General features: G+C 29.1%; 7 protein-coding genes across 15 annotated transcripts; 4 read left to right on the top strand and 3 right to left on the bottom strand.

The window, feature by feature from the left end:
* Window positions 1-4: 4 nt before the first annotated feature.
* Window positions 5-1,879, top strand: LOC128872710 (vesicle transport protein USE1). Its single transcript, XM_054115684.1, has 6 exons — window positions 5-145; window positions 351-682; window positions 776-825; window positions 900-1,138; window positions 1,319-1,645; window positions 1,734-1,879. Exons 2-6 carry the CDS (start codon window positions 581-583, stop codon window positions 1,772-1,774), a joined length of 759 nt encoding a protein of 252 aa, XP_053971659.1. The 5' UTR covers window positions 5-145; window positions 351-580; the 3' UTR covers window positions 1,775-1,879.
* A 154-nt stretch (window positions 1,880-2,033) lies between these two features.
* On the bottom strand, window positions 2,034-3,656 carry LOC128872712 (peroxynitrite isomerase 2-like). The gene is made up of 3 exons (XM_054115686.1): window positions 3,378-3,656; window positions 2,337-2,719; window positions 2,034-2,268 (listed from the first exon to the last, which is right to left on the bottom strand). The coding sequence occupies exons 1-3, from the start codon at window positions 3,499-3,501 to the stop codon at window positions 2,152-2,154; spliced, it is 624 nt and encodes a 207-aa protein (XP_053971661.1). The 5' UTR covers window positions 3,502-3,656; the 3' UTR covers window positions 2,034-2,151.
* A 460-nt stretch (window positions 3,657-4,116) lies between these two features.
* LOC128872707 (katanin p60 ATPase-containing subunit A-like 1) lies at window positions 4,117-6,909 on the top strand. Of its 5 annotated transcripts, none has more exons than XM_054115676.1 (11): window positions 4,117-4,260; window positions 4,546-4,814; window positions 4,895-5,030; window positions 5,148-5,292; window positions 5,383-5,473; window positions 5,548-5,669; window positions 5,741-5,920; window positions 6,047-6,189; window positions 6,284-6,396; window positions 6,478-6,604; window positions 6,698-6,909. In XM_054115676.1, the coding sequence occupies exons 2-11, from the start codon at window positions 4,547-4,549 to the stop codon at window positions 6,894-6,896; spliced, it is 1,524 nt and encodes a 507-aa protein (XP_053971651.1). In that variant the 5' UTR covers window positions 4,117-4,260; window position 4,546; the 3' UTR covers window positions 6,897-6,909. The 5 variants fall into 5 exon arrangements, with proteins under 5 accessions (XP_053971651.1, XP_053971655.1, XP_053971653.1 ...); XM_054115680.1 differs by having other exon boundaries at window positions 4,168-4,260; window positions 4,504-4,814; XM_054115678.1 differs by having other exon boundaries at window positions 4,185-4,424.
* Window positions 6,910-7,334: 425 nt separating this feature from the next.
* LOC128872713 (RNA-binding motif protein, X-linked 2-like) lies at window positions 7,335-9,092 on the bottom strand. Of its 4 annotated transcripts, none has more exons than XM_054115687.1 (5): window positions 8,661-8,997; window positions 8,429-8,581; window positions 8,191-8,320; window positions 7,930-8,080; window positions 7,335-7,476 (listed from the first exon to the last, which is right to left on the bottom strand). In XM_054115687.1, the coding sequence occupies exons 1-4, from the start codon at window positions 8,672-8,674 to the stop codon at window positions 7,958-7,960; spliced, it is 420 nt and encodes a 139-aa protein (XP_053971662.1). In that variant the 5' UTR covers window positions 8,675-8,997; the 3' UTR covers window positions 7,335-7,476; window positions 7,930-7,957. The 4 variants fall into 4 exon arrangements, with proteins under 4 accessions (XP_053971662.1, XP_053971664.1, XP_053971663.1 ...); XM_054115689.1 differs by lacking the exon at window positions 7,335-7,476 and having other exon boundaries at window positions 7,670-8,080; window positions 8,661-8,849; window positions 8,950-9,092; XM_054115688.1 differs by lacking the exon at window positions 7,335-7,476 and having other exon boundaries at window positions 7,670-8,080; window positions 8,661-8,865; window positions 8,950-9,063.
* Window positions 9,093-9,103: 11 nt separating this feature from the next.
* Window positions 9,104-12,499, top strand: LOC128872703 (exostosin-2). Its single transcript, XM_054115670.1, has 10 exons — window positions 9,104-10,030; window positions 10,098-10,304; window positions 10,369-10,552; window positions 10,653-10,792; window positions 10,877-11,104; window positions 11,180-11,358; window positions 11,448-11,614; window positions 11,678-11,821; window positions 12,082-12,210; window positions 12,278-12,499. Exons 1-10 carry the CDS (start codon window positions 9,504-9,506, stop codon window positions 12,497-12,499), a joined length of 2,127 nt encoding a protein of 708 aa, XP_053971645.1. The 5' UTR covers window positions 9,104-9,503.
* Window positions 12,500-12,528: 29 nt separating this feature from the next.
* Window positions 12,529-14,840, bottom strand: LOC128872709 (threonine aspartase 1). The gene is made up of 9 exons (XM_054115683.1): window positions 14,541-14,840; window positions 14,385-14,452; window positions 13,885-14,156; window positions 13,725-13,804; window positions 13,590-13,657; window positions 13,399-13,515; window positions 13,111-13,291; window positions 12,839-12,990; window positions 12,529-12,759 (listed from the first exon to the last, which is right to left on the bottom strand). The coding sequence occupies exons 1-9, from the start codon at window positions 14,578-14,580 to the stop codon at window positions 12,667-12,669; spliced, it is 1,071 nt and encodes a 356-aa protein (XP_053971658.1). The 5' UTR covers window positions 14,581-14,840; the 3' UTR covers window positions 12,529-12,666.
* Window positions 14,841-15,127: 287 nt separating this feature from the next.
* On the top strand, window positions 15,128-17,737 carry LOC128872705 (sentrin-specific protease 1-like). 2 transcript variants are annotated; one of them, XM_054115673.1, is made up of 3 exons: window positions 15,128-15,332; window positions 15,471-15,555; window positions 15,673-17,737. In XM_054115673.1, exon 3 carries the CDS (start codon window positions 15,781-15,783, stop codon window positions 17,455-17,457), a length of 1,677 nt encoding a protein of 558 aa, XP_053971648.1. In that variant the 5' UTR covers window positions 15,128-15,332; window positions 15,471-15,555; window positions 15,673-15,780; the 3' UTR covers window positions 17,458-17,737. The 2 variants fall into 2 exon arrangements, with proteins under 2 accessions (XP_053971648.1, XP_053971649.1); XM_054115674.1 differs by having other exon boundaries at window positions 15,626-17,737.
* The last annotated feature ends 63 nt before the right edge of the window (window positions 17,738-17,800 follow it).

Here is a 17,800-nt window from a genome sequence, read left to right as displayed (position 1 = left end):
CTTATAATAACGAAAGACGTTTACCGATAAAGTTAGTTACTCGTGGTTGACTGAAAAAATGCATTTTGTACATAGAGTACTGGTTCATTTAAATACAGCAAATTGTTATCATCTAGTGACGAATTCGTAGCGGTATATTTAAAATGTACGATAACGAATAGACAATTTGTACTTCTTAATATTTACTTTAGATAATTGTACACTTCAAAACACGTTGCTTATCATAAATTATCACAATCTTTGGATATTGACAATGTCAAACTTAAAAACTACGAAATATTATTTTTAACGTGCGATGGATACATTTCCCTAGAAAATTTACGTACATCATAAATAAATTCTCTTTACAGTCAATTGCAGTCAATTTTAGACGATCATATGGAATACATGATAATTTTTCTATCTCTAATTTGTGATCGTCTAATTCTATGATAATTACAACTGAATTCAAATTTCGATAATGAATTGTTTCCGAAATCTCGAATTAAAGTGGCATAAACTGGTGTAAAAAAACATATGACTGTTAGTTGACAAGTACTACTTATATACATTTCAAACCAGTTCTTAGATATTTTGAAAAATGACTTTAATGTCAAGAGAAGAAATTAATGTTAGACGACTTTTAGCAAGATGCGAATTAATGGCAAAAGATGATCCACATAAAGATTGGAAACTTGAAAAGGTTTGGGAAACTGAATATTTTGTCATTATTTTGTCGTTAATATTACTTAAAATTAAAATAATTTATTTAAAGCAAATGCATTCATTGTTTCAGTATATACTTGCTTTAGATGATATGATAAAGCAACTCCAAACATTACCCAAGTAAGTTAATATCATTACTATGAGATTTATGTTTAACAATAAGAGTTGTTGAAAATTGTATTATTATTTTCTAGTAAACCATCTAAAGATACATTGATGAGTTATATTACGAGAATAGATTTCTTAAAAGGATTAATAAATACCACAAAACTCACAAATCCAGTTGACAGAGTAGTAGCAGTACAAATGTTATCAAAAAATTCTGTAACATTCAACGATTCATTGAGCCCAAACATAACAACGCAAATACATCAGAAAACTTCAGCAAAATATAATAGAGAATTACGAAACGAATTATTTTATACTGATAAAGGTAACTAAATTTAATTTAAATATACGGCTAAGTATGGTCTGAACAAGCACAGTTTATTTTCATATAAACATTTTGATTGTTCATTTACTTAATTTTAGAACTGTACTTATTTAAACTGCTATTCACTATATTATTATTTCAATATTTATTATTTTTTTAATATAAGTGTGTATTTCTAAGGGTCATTGGAAGATGGTGTAAGACAAAGATTATCTAGTACAAGTATGCAAGATGATGATTTAGATATGCTTTTAAAATACAACAGAAATATTCAAGAGAAAATTGCAGAGAATATGCTTTCAATGACTAGTAGCATGAAAGAACATGCTTTAGCAGCAAACGCTATTATAAAAAAAGATATCAGTTTACTTGAAAAATCTGATAAGCTAACCGATTTAAATACAGCTAAATTAAAAACAGAATCATTAAAACTGCAAGAACATACTTCATCGCACTGGCGATGTTGGATGTGGGTGATGATAGCATTTGTTTTAGTTGTATTTTTCAGTAAGTATTGTAGTATATTTTACAACAAAATTAAAGCAGTACTTTATCATTACCTGCAAAATAACTATTTTCATATTTTGTTTTACAGATATGGTATTATTCATAAAGGTTGCAAAAAAGAGGGTTTAGGTTTTAATACATGGGTCAATGTATATAAAATGTATTTAAAAGAATGTAACTCAATTCTGTTTCTGTCAGTAAATAAATCTTTGAGGCGACTTTATAACCCTGTATCATGTTTGTGTGGTACTGCGCGCACATAAAACGGCATACATCATTTTTAACTATGCTACTGAAGATAAATAGATGATTTAATCAAGAGGTTTATAGGAAAAGCAATAACACCTAGTTAATCCCTTTTCACAATTCGAAATATTTGTATTCTAGATTCCATATAAAAAAGTATCTCTTTATTTTAGATCAAATTCAATTTGTTATTTACAGCAAATGGATGAAACCATTTAGCTACAATGTTCATCTTTGTTTGTTGTATTTTATAAAACCTACTAACATTTCTTAATATATTTTGCACACAAATGTTCCTGTAGTTCTGGTGTTTTTGAAGTAGCCATGTACAATTTGTGTTGTAAGGAATCCCCAAGAAGTTGGAATTCTCTTTGCAGCTGTTGAAATAAAGAATAATTAGAAATATTTATATATTTATCAAATTACTTTTTTTAAATAATTATACCTCTGTTACTATAGTTGGCTTTCCTCCTTCTGTTGGCCTTTCAATACTGGTAGTTTTTAACTTAATAAGTGTGCCATTAACTACTCCTTCTTCAATGGTTGTTACACCAAAATTATGTGACAACATTAAGCATACTTTGTTTGTATCAGGAATTATTCTCAAAAAACCAACTTCAAAATGCAATGGGTTCTTTGTTTCTGAATGCCAACTTCGTGCAGTATAATTTAACATTGGTTGACCAACTGATTCAAAAGTAATTTCTTCGCAGTATGTAAAAGGTTTAATTGTTGGATATTTACCAAATCCAGTGCTTTCAGTTTGCCATGTACCCATTAACCATGCTAATGGCTTAAGTGCTTCATGCATTGGTAATCGATTCATATCTAATTAAAAAAAATGTTTATTGAAATAAATATTTTATAGTATTAAATTATAAATTTATAAAAATACATTATAAATGATATGATTTATAGGTATTATTTCAACAATTTTTATGCATTTATTTGTTCATATATTAATACTTCATTGCAGGACTGTCATAAAACACGTACACTGTATATAATAAATTAGTTTTGCATATAACCAAGTATAACCTCATGTACAGAATACTAGTACATAACATAATTATGCATGACAAAATATAAAGATAGATATACAATATAATTATGATGTTTCTTACTTTATAACTTTAACTAATCCAATTAGGCAAAATCCATGAAAGGAGTTTCTTTTAATTGAATTTTCTTAAAAAGTGTGAATATCAACTTTCATATTATACTTTACATCGCGATACTAATTTTCTTAGTTAAACATGAATGTCTTAAGAAATTTGAATATTAGAAATACAACCATTAAATGTAAAATTCACATTGAATTCTCATAATTCTACAAATTTTAAAAAGACCGCAACTTCGAAAAATAATAATATGGTGACTGATGAACAAATTCGAGTAAATTATACCGCATATATTTGTGTATACGAGTGTATACTAGGTTTTTTTGTTTTTTTGACAGTTATACAGTAGCTCAATTCTCACATACCTAATTGCAAGTTAGCTAGACGTCCTTGGCGCAGTTCTTTCTGGCGGTTGCGCAAACGTAACATTTTTCGCCTTACAGACAATCGTCTTGGTTTTCCTTTTTTTGGCCCCCTTACCATTCCCATTTTGTTCACATTTCAATAGTTCGTGCGTAGACCAGTCTAGAATGATTTGCGCTATTAACAAAGATAGAACATTTCAAATCGACGCTCTTTTGTTAAGTCCTTCCTGGTCCTTCCCCCAGTCCTGTGATGTCAGATTCTACTCCCAATCGCGCATGCGTACTGGTTTTAGCGTCAGTAAAGTACAGAGTGTCCCAAAAATGTTGTAACACCTTGAAAGGGGTGGTTCGGGAGGTGATTTGAAACAACTTTTTCCTTAGCGAAAATGTTGTACGAGGTTTCGTTAAGGAAATATTAAGCGAAAACTCCGACCAATCAGAGCGTAGGCTACGCGCTAGGCGGCCGCGCTCATACGCTACCGCGGCCGCTCCAACGGTATACGCGCGCTCTGATTGGTCGGGGTTTTTTGTTAATATCTGCTTAACGAAGTCTTGTACAACATTTTCGCTAAGGAAAAAGTTGTTTCAAATCACCTCCCGAACCACTCCTTTCAAGGTGTTACAACATTTTTGGGACACCCTGTATGTATCTAAAGCCTAGTACTCACTCACTTAATTGACCGCCGATTTCGGATCAGGCCTTATCGCCCTATCCTTGTTTCTCCTTCGATTGTTGTATCTCCCTCTCTGTCGCAGCATCACTGGAGAGAAAAAGATCTATTTATCCTTGTCTGTGAACTTCCTATTTTTTCCGCAACTGTCACCGAAGTTAACTCGGAGTTTGGCTCTGGCCCTCTGGCAAGCAATTTATTTGTTATTTATGGTACAGAGTTATTACTACTCATTTTCAAATACATTTAATATTTGCAATCAATGATAATAATTAACGATTAATATTTGACACATTGTTTTATACAAAATAATTCGATTTATATTCATATGCATCATATGTGATGTCATAAACGTTTATATAAAAAAATCATCGCAGTAAGAAGTTACATGTAATTTCTGTTTACTAGTTGGAAAACTTGATTAGATACATAGAGTTTGAAATATGCAATTTTAGATGAAAATTTTTGAATTTTTGAAAATTTACATATTTTCAAAGAATGATGGCAGTTTCAATCAATGAGATATGTGAAAATACCAAGTTGGCTCGGGAAATGGCATTAACTGGAAACTATGATACGTCTGGAGTTTACTATCAAAGTGTTGTACAGCAAATTCATAGATTACTTGCAAGCATTGTAGATGCTACACGAAAAGCCAAGTGGCAACTTGTTCAACATCAAATTGTTCAAGAATTTGAAAAAGTAAAGGCAACATCAAACACTCTACAGCTTTTTAAAGTAGAAACACACAGTGAAAGACTATTAGGTATTATTATCATTATTTATAGTAAATTTGTACCAAAAATATTTATGAAACTAAGATAATCAAATTTAAAACATATTTAGGTACTTCATGTTTATCATTTGAAGAACCTACGAGAGATCCAACTTTATGGAGCTATAATAATTCAGATACTTCTTGGAATCAACCTTTGGGGAGAGATCCAGATGTATGGCCACCTTTGACACCCATAGAACAAAAGTAAAGAAAATGTGTAGATACATTTTATGCTATTAATTGTAGAAAAACACTTTTAAATAGAGAATATTCATTATATTTTGTAACATCAAGTATTAATATAAAGAAATATATTTTTAGAAATATCAGACCACTGAAAAATCAACCAAAACAACAAAATCGTACAAATACACGAAAATCAGTTGTTACAGGAAAAAAATCAGATGCTAAAACAATTGTTAAGAAAGATGATAGAAAAGTGTTACGAAAAGAAGATATGAATAAAGTTAGTCTTAATTTTTACTACAAGCAATTTCATATACAATGTAATAGTCCTATAATGTATTAACATTAACGTTATTAATATTTTTTACAGGAAAAATCAGAAACTGAAAAGGTTGATGTAGAAGTAGAAGAACGGAAATTTGAACCATCTGGACATGATAAAGATCTAGTAGATTTGCTAGGTAATGTATGTGTTCATGTACATTGATAATTCTAAATTTAAATTGCTTATTCTGTGATTACATTAATATCATAGAGAGAGATATTGTTCAAAAAAATCCAAACATTCATTGGGATGACATAGCTGATTTGCATGAAGCAAAACGACTATTAGAAGAAGCTGTTGTACTTCCAATGTGGATGCCAGATTTCTTTAAAGTATGTATACAGGTATTTTGTTCAAATTCGTATCATTGCATCACTTTATATAATATATACTGTATCTTAAGGGAATTCGTCGTCCTTGGAAAGGAGTACTTATGGTTGGACCTCCAGGTACTGGAAAAACAATGCTTGCAAAAGCAGTAGCCACAGAATGTGGAACAACATTCTTCAATGTATCATCTTCTACTCTAACTTCAAAATATAGAGGAGAGTCAGAAAAACTTGTTCGTCTTCTTTTTGAAATGGTAATTTCAATTAACAGCAGTTAATGTAATGTTACAACAAATAATGTTTTGGAAAATATATAGTAAATTAATTTTTATGTAACATTATTTTTCTTCACGTTTTAACATATATATTTATCCACACAGGCTAGATTTTATGCACCTAGTACAATCTTCATTGATGAAATCGACTCCCTATGCTCTAGAAGAGGATCTGAATCTGAACATGAAGCTTCTCGACGAGTAAAGTCAGAACTTCTTGTTCAAATGGATGGCATAAGCTCAAACAGGTAACAGTGTGGCATATACTTAATAAGTTAATTACCTGTTCCAAAAATAATATTTGATTATACCAATTAAGGACAAATAAAACTATTTTTTCAGTGAAGACCCAAGTAAAGTCGTAATGGTACTGGCAGCAACAAATTTTCCATGGGACATTGATGAAGCTCTTCGAAGACGATTGGAAAAACGTATTTACATTCCACTACCAAATCGTATGTACTACGATATTTTGATTGTAAAGTTTTTATTTTATATTATATTTAATTTTTTAATGCTCGTGTATGTATTCACAGATGAAGGTAGAGAGGCGTTATTAAAAATTAACCTTCGCGAAGTAAAAGTAGATACATCTGTAAATTTAGCAGATATCGCAAAAAAGTTGGAAGGTTATTCTGGTGCAGATATTACAAACGTTTGCAGGCAAGTAAACTAACAGACACAGTTTACCATGTATTTACTTACACACAATTTCTAATTTCTAAATATATATAAATTTATATGTATTCTATACAGAGATGCGTCTATGATGTCGATGCGAAAGAAAATTGCAGGTTTAAAACCTGATCAAATCAGACAACTACCAAAAGAAGAATTGGATTTACCTGTATCCGCTGCGGACTTTGATGAAGCTGTCGAGAGATGTAATAAAAGTGTTTCTCAAGAAGATTTAGAAAAATATGAAAAATGGATGAGTGAATTCGGATCATCTTGATATCATTCTGTCCAAAAAATCTAATAATTTCAAAGAACTCATTCACCAGATTAAAATCGTTTAAATTTTTATTTATCAATATTGATAAAAGATGCAAATTTTAATAAAAGTGATAAACTTTAATTAACGATATTTTAAATGCCATTTTTCATTGTATTGTTACATAATTTATTAAATGTTGAAGTTAAAATAATTTAACAACTGATTCGATGCGCTACTAATGATAAACTATTTTATTGTTTTATATAAAGTTATGCGAAAATTAATGACAAATTTTTCATAGTGTATCCTACAACAAGAAATGATCAAACTACAATTTCAGCTATTTACATTTTGCTTTTTTATAAAGAAAAACTTGTTCTTATTTTAATAACTGATTCGTTGGACTACAAAAGTTTTAAACAAATCTTTTTGAAAATTATCCAATGTAATATGTATGAAGTACTGCCAGAGTTATATAATACTAGAATATATTTTTTTTTAAATAGGAAGTACTATTATTATTGCCTACATTTTATTAATATTTTGTATGCATAATTATCCACTTCAAAATTAATTTTAATAGTTATATGTCATAAACCTGAAAAGTTAAAAATGTTTAATTTTAAATGTGAAATATGTCTATTTTAATCATATTTATTATTTTGAGCAAATCAAAGGATAAACTATGTAAAATTTATAAAATATACAAAGTATTAAAGGAACTAATTTCATGTATGAATATTAAAATGAAATGTAGAATAAATAAAAGTGATTAATGATATGGAGTCCAGTACAAGTCATAAAATACATATTTTATTTTTAAATATATTTGTTCGGTTTTATGTGATACCTATATTCTACTTTATAATAGATGCTCAACACTTTGAGGAGTGATTAAATTTGTTTTCAAATTCAAATGCAATTTTTTCATTCTTGATTTCGACCTTATTTTGTTATGTATAATTATTCCTCCAAGTTTGAATACCTATTGTTAAACACCTTGTATATTTTATACAAATTTGATTTATATGAAACAATGATTCTTTATTACACATAAAAAATAGTGATGTTATTAATAATTAAAAATGTTTTGGAGCACAGCCTTCTTTTCTCAGTCGTTTAGTCTCTTCATCAATATTCTTTGAATCTTTTGGTGCTTTATAGTTTGCTACATGGTCTACTCGTATTGTTCTACCTAAAATCTGAGGAATGTAATTATCATAACAATTACTCCATACATTTTTACAAATCGTGAAATTTTTAATATAATTAAAATAATTTAGTAAAACTGATAAGTAACAAATGTTTATACCTTAATGCCATTAAAATTATCAACAGCTAATACAGTACTTCTTTGGTCCTCGTAACACAAAAAACCATATCCTTTTTGTTTCCCTGTATCTTTGTCCCTAATTAAATTTATATTTACCACTTCTCCATGCCTATAATAATATAATAGTATAACTAATATTTTCTGAATAAATCTATGTTCTTATATAATGACTTACATATTGGATATTAGATTGAATAAATATTTTGGCTGAACTTACTGGGAAAATATGGTTATAATGTCACCTTCTGTTAAATCATATGGTAAACCACCAACAAAAATCCAAGCGCTATCTTTGTATTGGTTATGCCAAGATGTTTTTCTGTTACCATATAATTCTTGTTCTCCAAGTTTTTGTATATTTTTTACATTTCTGAAAATATTGTACACAATTAACATTCTTCTTCACAATTACATTTTTTACATTTTACAAATAAAACAGAAGCACTTACGTTAAGGGATTCATTATATGTTATATATGTAATGAAAGAACAGTACGTAACAATATCTGAAGGATATTAAAAAGTATTACTCTGAAATTTCCAAATTCTAAGTTACTTCTATATAATTTACTGTGTTCAATCCGAATATGGAAAAATTTGATATAACACTGAACTGAAATTTAACCTCTCTTCACTGTTCTGAAATGACCAAATTCTAAATCACTTGTATTTATATACTTTATTGTATCCAAATGTGGACAAATTTGTTGTTAGATCTAACATTGAAATGAAACTTAACCTCTTTAGAACACTAAATTTAGTATGAATTTGACATATTTCTTGTCAAATAGTTCCACCGACGTGAACTTGTATGCAGCACCATTCAGCTTTTCCATTCAGCATTGTATTATCAATCGTGAATTCGTGACCAATTGATTGGTCCAATCGTGATGATACGAACACCTGTAAACATACGATTCATCTAATCTTTTATTTTTCAATAATTAAAAAAATTGAATACTGTAAACTATAAATGATATCTCCACACGAGTAATGTATTGATCTATTAAAACTAGAAATAGTGATCAAATAAAAATAAATTGGTATATCAAAATATAACCTAAAAATGGTTGAGATTAATGAGAACGAGAGAATATATTTATGTATATACACGCACACAAACTGACTGAAGAAATAAATAAATAAAGACAGTGTTGCTATCTTAATGAAACGAATTTAATTACTTTATACATAAACGTGTCGTGCTTTCTGTGCATTTTCATATTTTTTAATGTACAATTAAAATAAGTGACACATAATTGTGTCAACACATATGAAATAAAAAGAGTGAACATGGTACTAATAACAAGAATGTCCCATAAAACAAATAGAATCTCATACCATTATCACAATGTTTTTGTGATATGTTTGTTAATATTTACATTTTTCATTATTTTAATTGCAACATACCATATTTTCAAATTTGGAAACACACAGAAACATTCTGTACATAATACCATATCTCTCAATGACTTAAATTCTTTGCATGTACAAATGTTGGATGCAAATTCTCTGATAGCAGATATTACAAATTACTCTTGTACATATTTTGGTTGTTTTAATGTTTATCGCTGCGGTAGTCAAGGAAATAAACTTTTAGTATATGTTTATCCACCAAAAATATATGTGGATGCTTCAGAAAGACCTATAACAAGTCAAATGACAAAAGAATTTTATCAAATTTTAAGTACCATCATCTCAAGTAAATTTTACACACCTAATCCATATGAAGCTTGTATTTTTATTCCTTCAATTGATACATTAAATCAGAACCGATTGAAGTTGCATGAAGTATCACAAGCTCTGAAGGCCTTGCCATTGTGCGTCTCATTTAATTATATATTATCTTTAAAAAAATATGTTTGCTATAACTTTTATGAATTTCAGTTGGAATAATGGAGAAAATCATCTTATATTTAATATGGTACCTGGAAGTGTGCCAGATTATAGTACAATCATTGATGTACCCATTGGAAAGGCAATGATTGCAGGTGCAGGAATGTCATCATTAACTTATAGATTTGGTTTTGATATTAGTTTACCAGTATATAGTTCTCTTACAAACAATTTTAAACCATATTTTAATAATACAAGGTAATGCATATAATATTCTTTTATTTGTTCGTAGTATCTCATCTTATTAACTATATTTTTTTAGGATGTGGTTAGTTATTTCATCTCAGATTAATATTAATTCTGCTTTTGAGCAAGATTTAATGGAAATTAAGTCTATATCGCCAAAAGATCTTTTAATATTAGGTCCATGTTTACATTATACCTCTATGAATACTACAGTTCGATGTACAGGTGAAGATGTTTATAAATATCCCAGCGTACTTCAAGTATGTAGTAAATAAAATATTAAAGGAGTAGTATAACAGCATAATCGTAAATATACAGCACAAGATGAAGTTTATTATACTATATTATTATTATTGTTAGACAGCAACATTTTGTCTAGTGATTCGTGGTGCAAGACTTGGTCAGAGTACACTTCTAGAATGTATGGCAGCAGGTAGTATACCTGTAATTATAGCTGATTCTCTTATAATGCCTTTTTATGGTGTGATTGATTGGACCAGGTAAAAATCAATTGTGTTATTGGTTGTCACATAGAATAAGAACACTTCAATAAGTTATATCTAATAAACCTATTTTTTATCAAGGGCTGCTATATTTATACGCGAAGTAGATGTTCTGACAATGATACCCGTTTTGAAAAAAGTATCTCAACAACGAATTACAGAACTTAGAGAACAAGGAGCATGGCTTTATGAGAAATATTTTCAATCTATGGAAAAAATAACATTAACTACACTAGAAATACTTACAGATCGTGTATTTCCGCATTTAGCTAAAAACTATATGTTTTGGAACGTACCACCACACAAGGAAAGTATAAATTATAATAGTTAATAAAATATTAATAGATTTAAACAAACAATTAATTTTATGTTATACATATAGGATACTACATCACCACTTTATTTACCTGCAACTGCACCAAAAACTCGAGGGTTTACTGCAGTGATTCTAACGTATGATAGATTGGAATTGTTGTTTCTCTTGATCAATAAACTTGTTAAAGTACCAAGTTTGTCTAAAGTTCTGGTAATATGGAACAATCAACATAAAGATCCACCACACTGTAAGTTTAAATTTGTAATATACTGTACCATTCAATAAATGTTCAAATAATGAAACAACAAACACATTTAAAAAAATTGTATACTATAGCATCTAAATGGCCAAAGTTGAGTAAACCATTAAAAATTATACAAACAAAAGAAAATAAATTATCTAACAGATTTTATCCTTATGATGAAATTGAAACTGAAGCAGTCTTATCGATAGATGATGATATTATAATGTTGACTGCCGATGAAGTAGAATTTGCTTACGAGGTTTGTTCATAATAATTATATATATAAAAACTCAGAAAACATGTGAAAAAGAAATAATTATAGGTTTGGAGGGAGTTCCCAGATCGAATAGTTGGTTTTCCTTCTCGAATTCACATATGGGATAATGGAACTAATTGTTGGAAATATGAAAGTGAATGGACTAATAGCATTTCTATGGTTTTAACTGGAGCTGCATTTCATCATAAAGTAATCAAATGTAGCATACGTTACTACTTAAGAAACTTTAATGTCTAATGTATTCTCATTTCAGGCCTTAGAACACAGTCCATCAACTCCTGAATACTAGTCCTTTCCTGAAAATTACACTTTGTACTCCTAAAAAATGTTATGTTATTACTTAATATCCTTCTTACAAGCATCTTGATAAAAATGAAGTATAATATTTTTTATTTTTTATTTATAATGAAATATAATAAATTATGTTATTATACTTATTAATATTTCAGTATTGGAATTATATGTATATTACTGCTATGCCAGGTGATATAAGAGAATGGGTTGATGAACATATGAATTGTGAAGATATAGCTATGAACTTTTTAGTAGCAAATATTACAGGAAAAGCACCAATAAAGGTATGTTTATCAAAATTCCTTTTAAATATTTAATACATTTAATATCGAACAATCATTTTTGTAATAGGTAACACCGAAAAAGAAATTTCGATGTCCAGAATGTACGAACACCGAAATGCTTTCGGCAGATTTAACGCATATGATGGAACGTACGCAATGCATAAACCGATTCTCTTCAATTTACGGATCTATGCCACTACAATCAGTCGAATTTCGCGCAGATCCAGTTTTGTTCAAAGATATATTTCCTGAAAAGCTCAAGAGGTTTAATGATATTGGAAGTTTATAAATATTTTTATTCCGATGTTACAGTTATTTAATAAGAAATTTTCATTTCTAAGTTCATGTACATAAAGAATTATTAATATAAAATTCAGAGTCTCTTCTTCCACACTCCTTATATCTTTGTCCAATCTTGGTGAAATTTCTTTTAGTTGTATGTTATTAACACTATTTTCAACTATCAATATTGTCACCAATTTTAAAACATATTCCTTCAACCACTGCTTTTTTTCCAACTTCGTGGGATGGCAAAATGGACATGTGACTCTGAAGACGTAAAAATGAATGTAATATGTAATAAATATTGTTTATATTTTTTTGATCTATAAAACCAAGAAAAACATACCACTGGTGTTTGTTCGCTAGAATTCATATAGCCTATTATCATTGAATTGGCTGAGTGGCTCCATAAGAAATCTCCTAATCCTTCCTGTGCTGCGTATCGTATAGCAATAACACCTCCGAGTTTCTGTTCAAGTCCACATAGAAATTTTGACTCTAAAAAAAGGATAATCTTTATCAATCTACATTAGTACATTTTATTAATCACATTATATATTGAAATAAAGAAAACTTTTCATATTGAAAAATAATAATAAAGTGATTACGGGTTCTCACCGATAAAATCAACTTTCATAGCGGTATGCAAACTGGTAGTGGGACAAGGACTATCTGAAATAGCTTCTGCAACTGTTCGCGCTAATGAAGTCCGAATCAAGTGTTCTCCACAACCTGATGTACATGTTCCTATTGAATATTTATCTTTGTATGCCCAAGCACCACATCCCCATACACCAGCCTTGAAATTAGATATCAATAACATTATCTTATCTTTTTCAATAAAATATAAATGAATGAGACTTGTAAGAAGTAATAAACAATCATGGTATTTAAAAAATATCGTACCTGTCCTACTCTTCCTGGGTATTTTAAAATTATGCCACCACTGGAACAAGCTGCAGCAATATTTCCTTGTTTATCAACACATACTGCACCAACTGTATCCATTCTTTTTTTAACACACTATATTTTTAATTATTGTAAAGCCGTATTACTATTAGAGTGGTTCATAAAAATATGAATAAAAAATCACTTACATTGTAAACTTCTATGTTAGAATCTTCCACTTTCCTTTTATAGTGTTTATATAACTTCTGAGCTTTCACTAAAATGTCAATGAATAAATGTAATTAAAAATTTCTCTATGTTGCATATAATTTTATTTCGCTTACTTGAAATTAATTGATCTGGAGGTAAAGTTTGTATTCCCATTTCTTGTGCCCATACATGTGCTCCATTCCCAACTAGAAAACTAATATATGGTATAATTATAAGCAGTTGTTTTATTAGTTTTAATACAATCATATTATAGTTTTAAACATAACAATTTACCTTGGTGGAATTCTACCACATGCAATTTTAATCGATTGTTGTTCACAAAGACGTTTTGCTAATAAAACAGGATTTTTTATTCCACTAACTGCACCAACTGCTCCAAATTGTAATGTTGTACCATCCATAACACTGGCATCGCATTCTACTGTTCCTTCTAAAGTAAGATTAGAGCCAAACCCAGCATTTGTTAATGGAGAATTTTCTAATATAGTCACTGTTTCCACTACTGTATCTAATGTACTTCCTCCACATTTTAAATTTTGTATTCCCTATGATAATATTTATATTTGGTTAAACACAAACTTTTACAATTTTATCCATCGTTCCCATTATACAAGAACCATGAATGTAAAAGTTTTCACTAAAGTAATGTTAAATAATAATGACTATATATATTTAACCTTGATTTTTAAATTCGAATTTTAGAACTAATTAAATTACACATTCATGGTTTCAGCACAAAGGGTGTAATACGCATAAAAACAAATACAGCTTACTACTTTGCATGCTTGGCGACATAATTTCTGATATTTTTCCTTAAGAGTTTCCGAATGTCGTCCTGCTCCTAATAAAATGTACAATCAACAATTATGATATTAATAATTATTCTATTGTTGAAATAATACGAAGCTTCATGAAAATTAATAACATACCCACATGCACAGCAATAAACCCTTGATTAGCATCACTCATTAGATCAAATTATTGTTTACTTTTATTGAATTTGTATAATTTTTATGTATACATAATAAAAATATCGTTGCGTTCGAAATTTCTTTATCGATTAGAAATGTACAATTGTTACCCATTCCAATGTGAAACTGTAAAATTCGATTACAATTCTAAATTTTCTTATTTTTATATTTTAATAATGTGTATATCAATCTTATTGCTATCGTTATAATATTCAATAAGTTACAAACATTACAAACAACAACAAAATGTATCCAAATTCCACATACAAAGATGTTAAAATTTTCTATGGAATACGAAATATGTTCAAAAACGCATGCGTACTACATTTGTTACCCGCCACATACAAATATGATATAAAATTACGATATATGTCTTTCTGAATTTTACTTATACTAGAATGATACAAAAATATAGATTAGATTATATTCATTGTTTACAATGGTTTAATCAATTTAAATCAAATTATATCTTTGGCGTGAAGAAGCATAAAACAGTACAGATGTCTTATGTAGTTCTTAAAACTGACACCGAAGGGCGTTCAATTTTTCCACAAAATACGCGGGAGTTGTCAATCCATACTTCATGTTAATACCAATGGAATTAAACACACGGTTTATTACTTGTTATGTTTAAATTTGTATGTGAAGCTCATAGGGTATATAATTTTTCCATTTTTCCTTGGGAGATTACAAAATGTAAAATATCGGAATACTTAGTATCAAATTACACCTTCCATAAAATCATATCAGGTTAGTATTTTTTGAAAGGTATATGTACATCCTTTGGTTTATCTATGATGTAGTTTTCAGTGTCAATTAAGGTTCATGTTTACATTTATATTTACTGTATTATTACAGTATGATGAATCAATACAAATGTGATTTTAGGTTACTTGGCTTGATAAATTTAATACAGTGGCTATCAATCACAATTTTATGCAATTACATACTTAAGTGTCTCCATATATATGATGTAAGTATCCGTACTTGAAAAACCATTCTTTTATGAAAATTTGAATATTGATTTAAGGGTTTAATTGTAGGTTTTAATAGATTCTTACATCTAACAAATGTCTAACATAATTTCTAGGATTACATGGAAAATAAAAAACCTATAAATTTATACTATATTGGATGGCCATACTTCTGAAAACTATTTGGGCTTTGCGGTGTAAACAGTTATTTTCCCATAGTAATCATGTTTAGTTTTATAAAAAGATTGTTTGAATGGGTAGATGAGGCATCCAGGAAACGTAGGGCAGCCTCTGTTAGTATAGAAAAAGAATTTGTTACTCCAAAAAAACACTGTTGTGACTATAAAACTGCGAACGACGATGAAGAATCCATCGAAATTAAAGATGACAGTGACAGTGATGATGTCCAAATTGTAACTAACCGTAAACAGTCTCCCATTAAATCGTCAAGTAGATTGAACGGTTCATGCAGTAGTAGGGAAGAACCATTTACTTGTTACGGATCACATTTTTCCATGTCTAAACCTGATCAGTGTTATGATAAATTAAGTAGAGTACAAAATGGTACTCATCAACGATGTCCTACATTAACCAACACTCATCGCTTGAGAGAAAAAAGTCAATACGATGAATTACTACAAAACTTTCTCCCACGTAGGATAGATGTTATATGTACTAAACATGAAGAAAAAGTACCGACACCAGAAGTGGTAGAAATAATAGATATAGAAAAATCTGGTTCATCAACTCCTAAACCTCAACAAATGTCCGAAAAATATGGCACAACATTACAAATGCATTGGAATACTCATTACAGAGAAAAAAAGAATAAAGATAAAAAAGATAAAATAGTAACTATTAATCTGGATAACGATAAAAAAGATATGGCAATACATTCCATTTGTGATCAAACACAGTCTAATAAAAAAAATGTTAGTATAGATAAATCAGTTCCATCTAAATGTATTAAATCTGTAGCAACAAATTCATTACGAGACCAATTAGCAGCTAGAGCTATATTCAGGAATGACTTTGTACCTCAAACAACAAAACGGTATAATGAACGAATAGAACGACGTTACAAGGAGGCAGAAGAGCTTAAAAAGTTAACGTATATGTTGTCTAGACATAATCGTTTAGCAAGAGAAGCTGCTTTAGAAGAGCAATTAGCTCAATCTATGAAATTATGCGAAGCTGTCCTGGATGAAAGCGAAGAACCAGATGAAACATTGCCTACTTTAACAAAACAAATGCTACAAGATGTAAAAAATGCACTTTTTCCTCGACCACCAGACGAAGTTCTTGTCGAAGGTTTTGGCCTAAGAATTACAAGGAAAGACATTCATACATTAGCTGACTTAAATTGGTTAAACGATGAAGTAATCAATTTTTATATGAACTTATTAATAGCTAGAAGCAGTAATGATAAGTATCCAAAAGTACATGCTATGAATACATTTTTCTATCCAAAATTAGTTTCGGGTGGTCACGCATCGTTAAAACGGTGGACGAGAAAAATTGATATATTTGCACAAGATCTTGTAGTTGTTCCTGTACATCTAGGTGTTCATTGGTGTATGTCGATAATTGATTTTAGAGATAAGTCTATTCGTTATTATGATAGTATGTGTGGCAGCAATTCACAATGTTTATCAGCCTTGCGTCAATATTTAGAAGATGAAAGCTTAGACAAAAAGAAACAACATTATGATACAAGTAATTGGAAGTTGGAGTGTGTCAAAAATATTCCACAGCAAATGAATGGAAGTGATTGTGGTGTTTTTTCTTGTATGTTTGCTGAATATATTTGTGCAAATAGGAAAATCACATTTACACAAGACGATATGCCATATTTTCGAAACAAAATGGTTTATGAAATATTAACATCCAAGCTTCTATAAAATAATTACCTACATGAATAATTATTGACTGTGAACGATCTAAATCTAAATAGATTGCAGGAACTTCCATAAATTACAAAATATTTTCAAATAAATAAATTTACTATTATGTAGAATGTTCTAAACATAAAAATGCAATATTGATATTGCAAAATACTGTTATTTATATTATTAACATAATACTGAAGAGACTCGCACAGTGTAATTTCTTTTTGTGCTATTAAAATATTTTTTTGGAATATGAAATAGTAAATTCAATTTAATGTAAAAAAAAAAAAAACAGTACTTTGTATGTGAAAATAGGAAAAAGAACATTCAATAAATAATATTTCCTTCCAATGAT

Source organism: Hylaeus volcanicus, chromosome 2 (assembly GCF_026283585.1).
Source record: "Hylaeus volcanicus isolate JK05 chromosome 2, UHH_iyHylVolc1.0_haploid, whole genome shotgun sequence".
Taxonomy (NCBI): Eukaryota; Metazoa; Arthropoda; class Insecta; order Hymenoptera; family Colletidae; genus Hylaeus; species Hylaeus volcanicus.
Note: the sequence above shows the minus strand (reverse complement) of the source record. Positions and strands in the feature narration are given on the sequence as shown.

Excerpts from the sequence above, each read along its gene's own strand:
- LOC128872707 (XM_054115676.1), top strand. The coding sequence starts at position 4,547 with ATGATGGCAGTTTCAATCAATGAGATATGTGAAAATACCAAGTTGGCT. Across the intron at positions 5,670-5,740 it reads GGATGCCAGATTTCTTTAAA|GGAATTCGTCGTCCTTGGAA; the intron begins GTATGTATACAG and ends CTGTATCTTAAG. Across the intron at positions 6,605-6,697 it reads GATATTACAAACGTTTGCAG|AGATGCGTCTATGATGTCGA; the intron begins GCAAGTAAACTA and ends TATTCTATACAG.
- LOC128872712 (XM_054115686.1), bottom strand. The coding sequence starts at position 3,501 with ATGGGAATGGTAAGGGGGCCAAAAAAAGGAAAACCAAGACGATTGTCT. Across the intron at positions 2,720-3,377 it reads TCTAGCTAACTTGCAATTAG|ATATGAATCGATTACCAATG; the intron begins GTATGTGAGAAT and ends TTTTTTAATTAG. Across the intron at positions 2,269-2,336 it reads AGCCAACTATAGTAACAGAG|CTGCAAAGAGAATTCCAACT; the intron begins GTATAATTATTT and ends TTATTTCAACAG.
- LOC128872713 (XM_054115689.1), bottom strand. Across the intron at positions 8,321-8,428 it reads ATTATAACCATATTTTCCCA|GCATGGAGAAGTGGTAAATA; the intron begins GTAAGTTCAGCC and ends ATATTATTATAG. Across the intron at positions 8,081-8,190 it reads ATAATTTTAATGGCATTAAG|ATTTTAGGTAGAACAATACG; the intron begins GTATAAACATTT and ends TACATTCCTCAG.
- LOC128872705 (XM_054115673.1), top strand. The coding sequence starts at position 15,781 with ATGTTTAGTTTTATAAAAAGATTGTTTGAATGGGTAGATGAGGCATCC.
- LOC128872710 (XM_054115684.1), top strand. The coding sequence starts at position 581 with ATGACTTTAATGTCAAGAGAAGAAATTAATGTTAGACGACTTTTAGCA. Across the intron at positions 1,139-1,318 it reads ATTATTTTATACTGATAAAG|GGTCATTGGAAGATGGTGTA; the intron begins GTAACTAAATTT and ends TGTATTTCTAAG. Across the intron at positions 1,646-1,733 it reads TGTTTTAGTTGTATTTTTCA|ATATGGTATTATTCATAAAG; the intron begins GTAAGTATTGTA and ends TTTGTTTTACAG.
- LOC128872703 (XM_054115670.1), top strand. The coding sequence starts at position 9,504 with ATGGTACTAATAACAAGAATGTCCCATAAAACAAATAGAATCTCATAC. Across the intron at positions 10,553-10,652 it reads AATATCCCAGCGTACTTCAA|ACAGCAACATTTTGTCTAGT; the intron begins GTATGTAGTAAA and ends TATTATTGTTAG. Across the intron at positions 11,359-11,447 it reads ACATAAAGATCCACCACACT|CATCTAAATGGCCAAAGTTG; the intron begins GTAAGTTTAAAT and ends TGTATACTATAG.
- LOC128872709 (XM_054115683.1), bottom strand. The coding sequence starts at position 14,580 with ATGAGTGATGCTAATCAAGGGTTTATTGCTGTGCATGTGG. Across the intron at positions 13,292-13,398 it reads ACCCAGGAAGAGTAGGACAG|GCTGGTGTATGGGGATGTGG; the intron begins GTACGATATTTT and ends TCTAATTTCAAG. Across the intron at positions 12,991-13,110 it reads TATGAAAGTTGATTTTATCG|AGTCAAAATTTCTATGTGGA; the intron begins GTGAGAACCCGT and ends TCCTTTTTTTAG.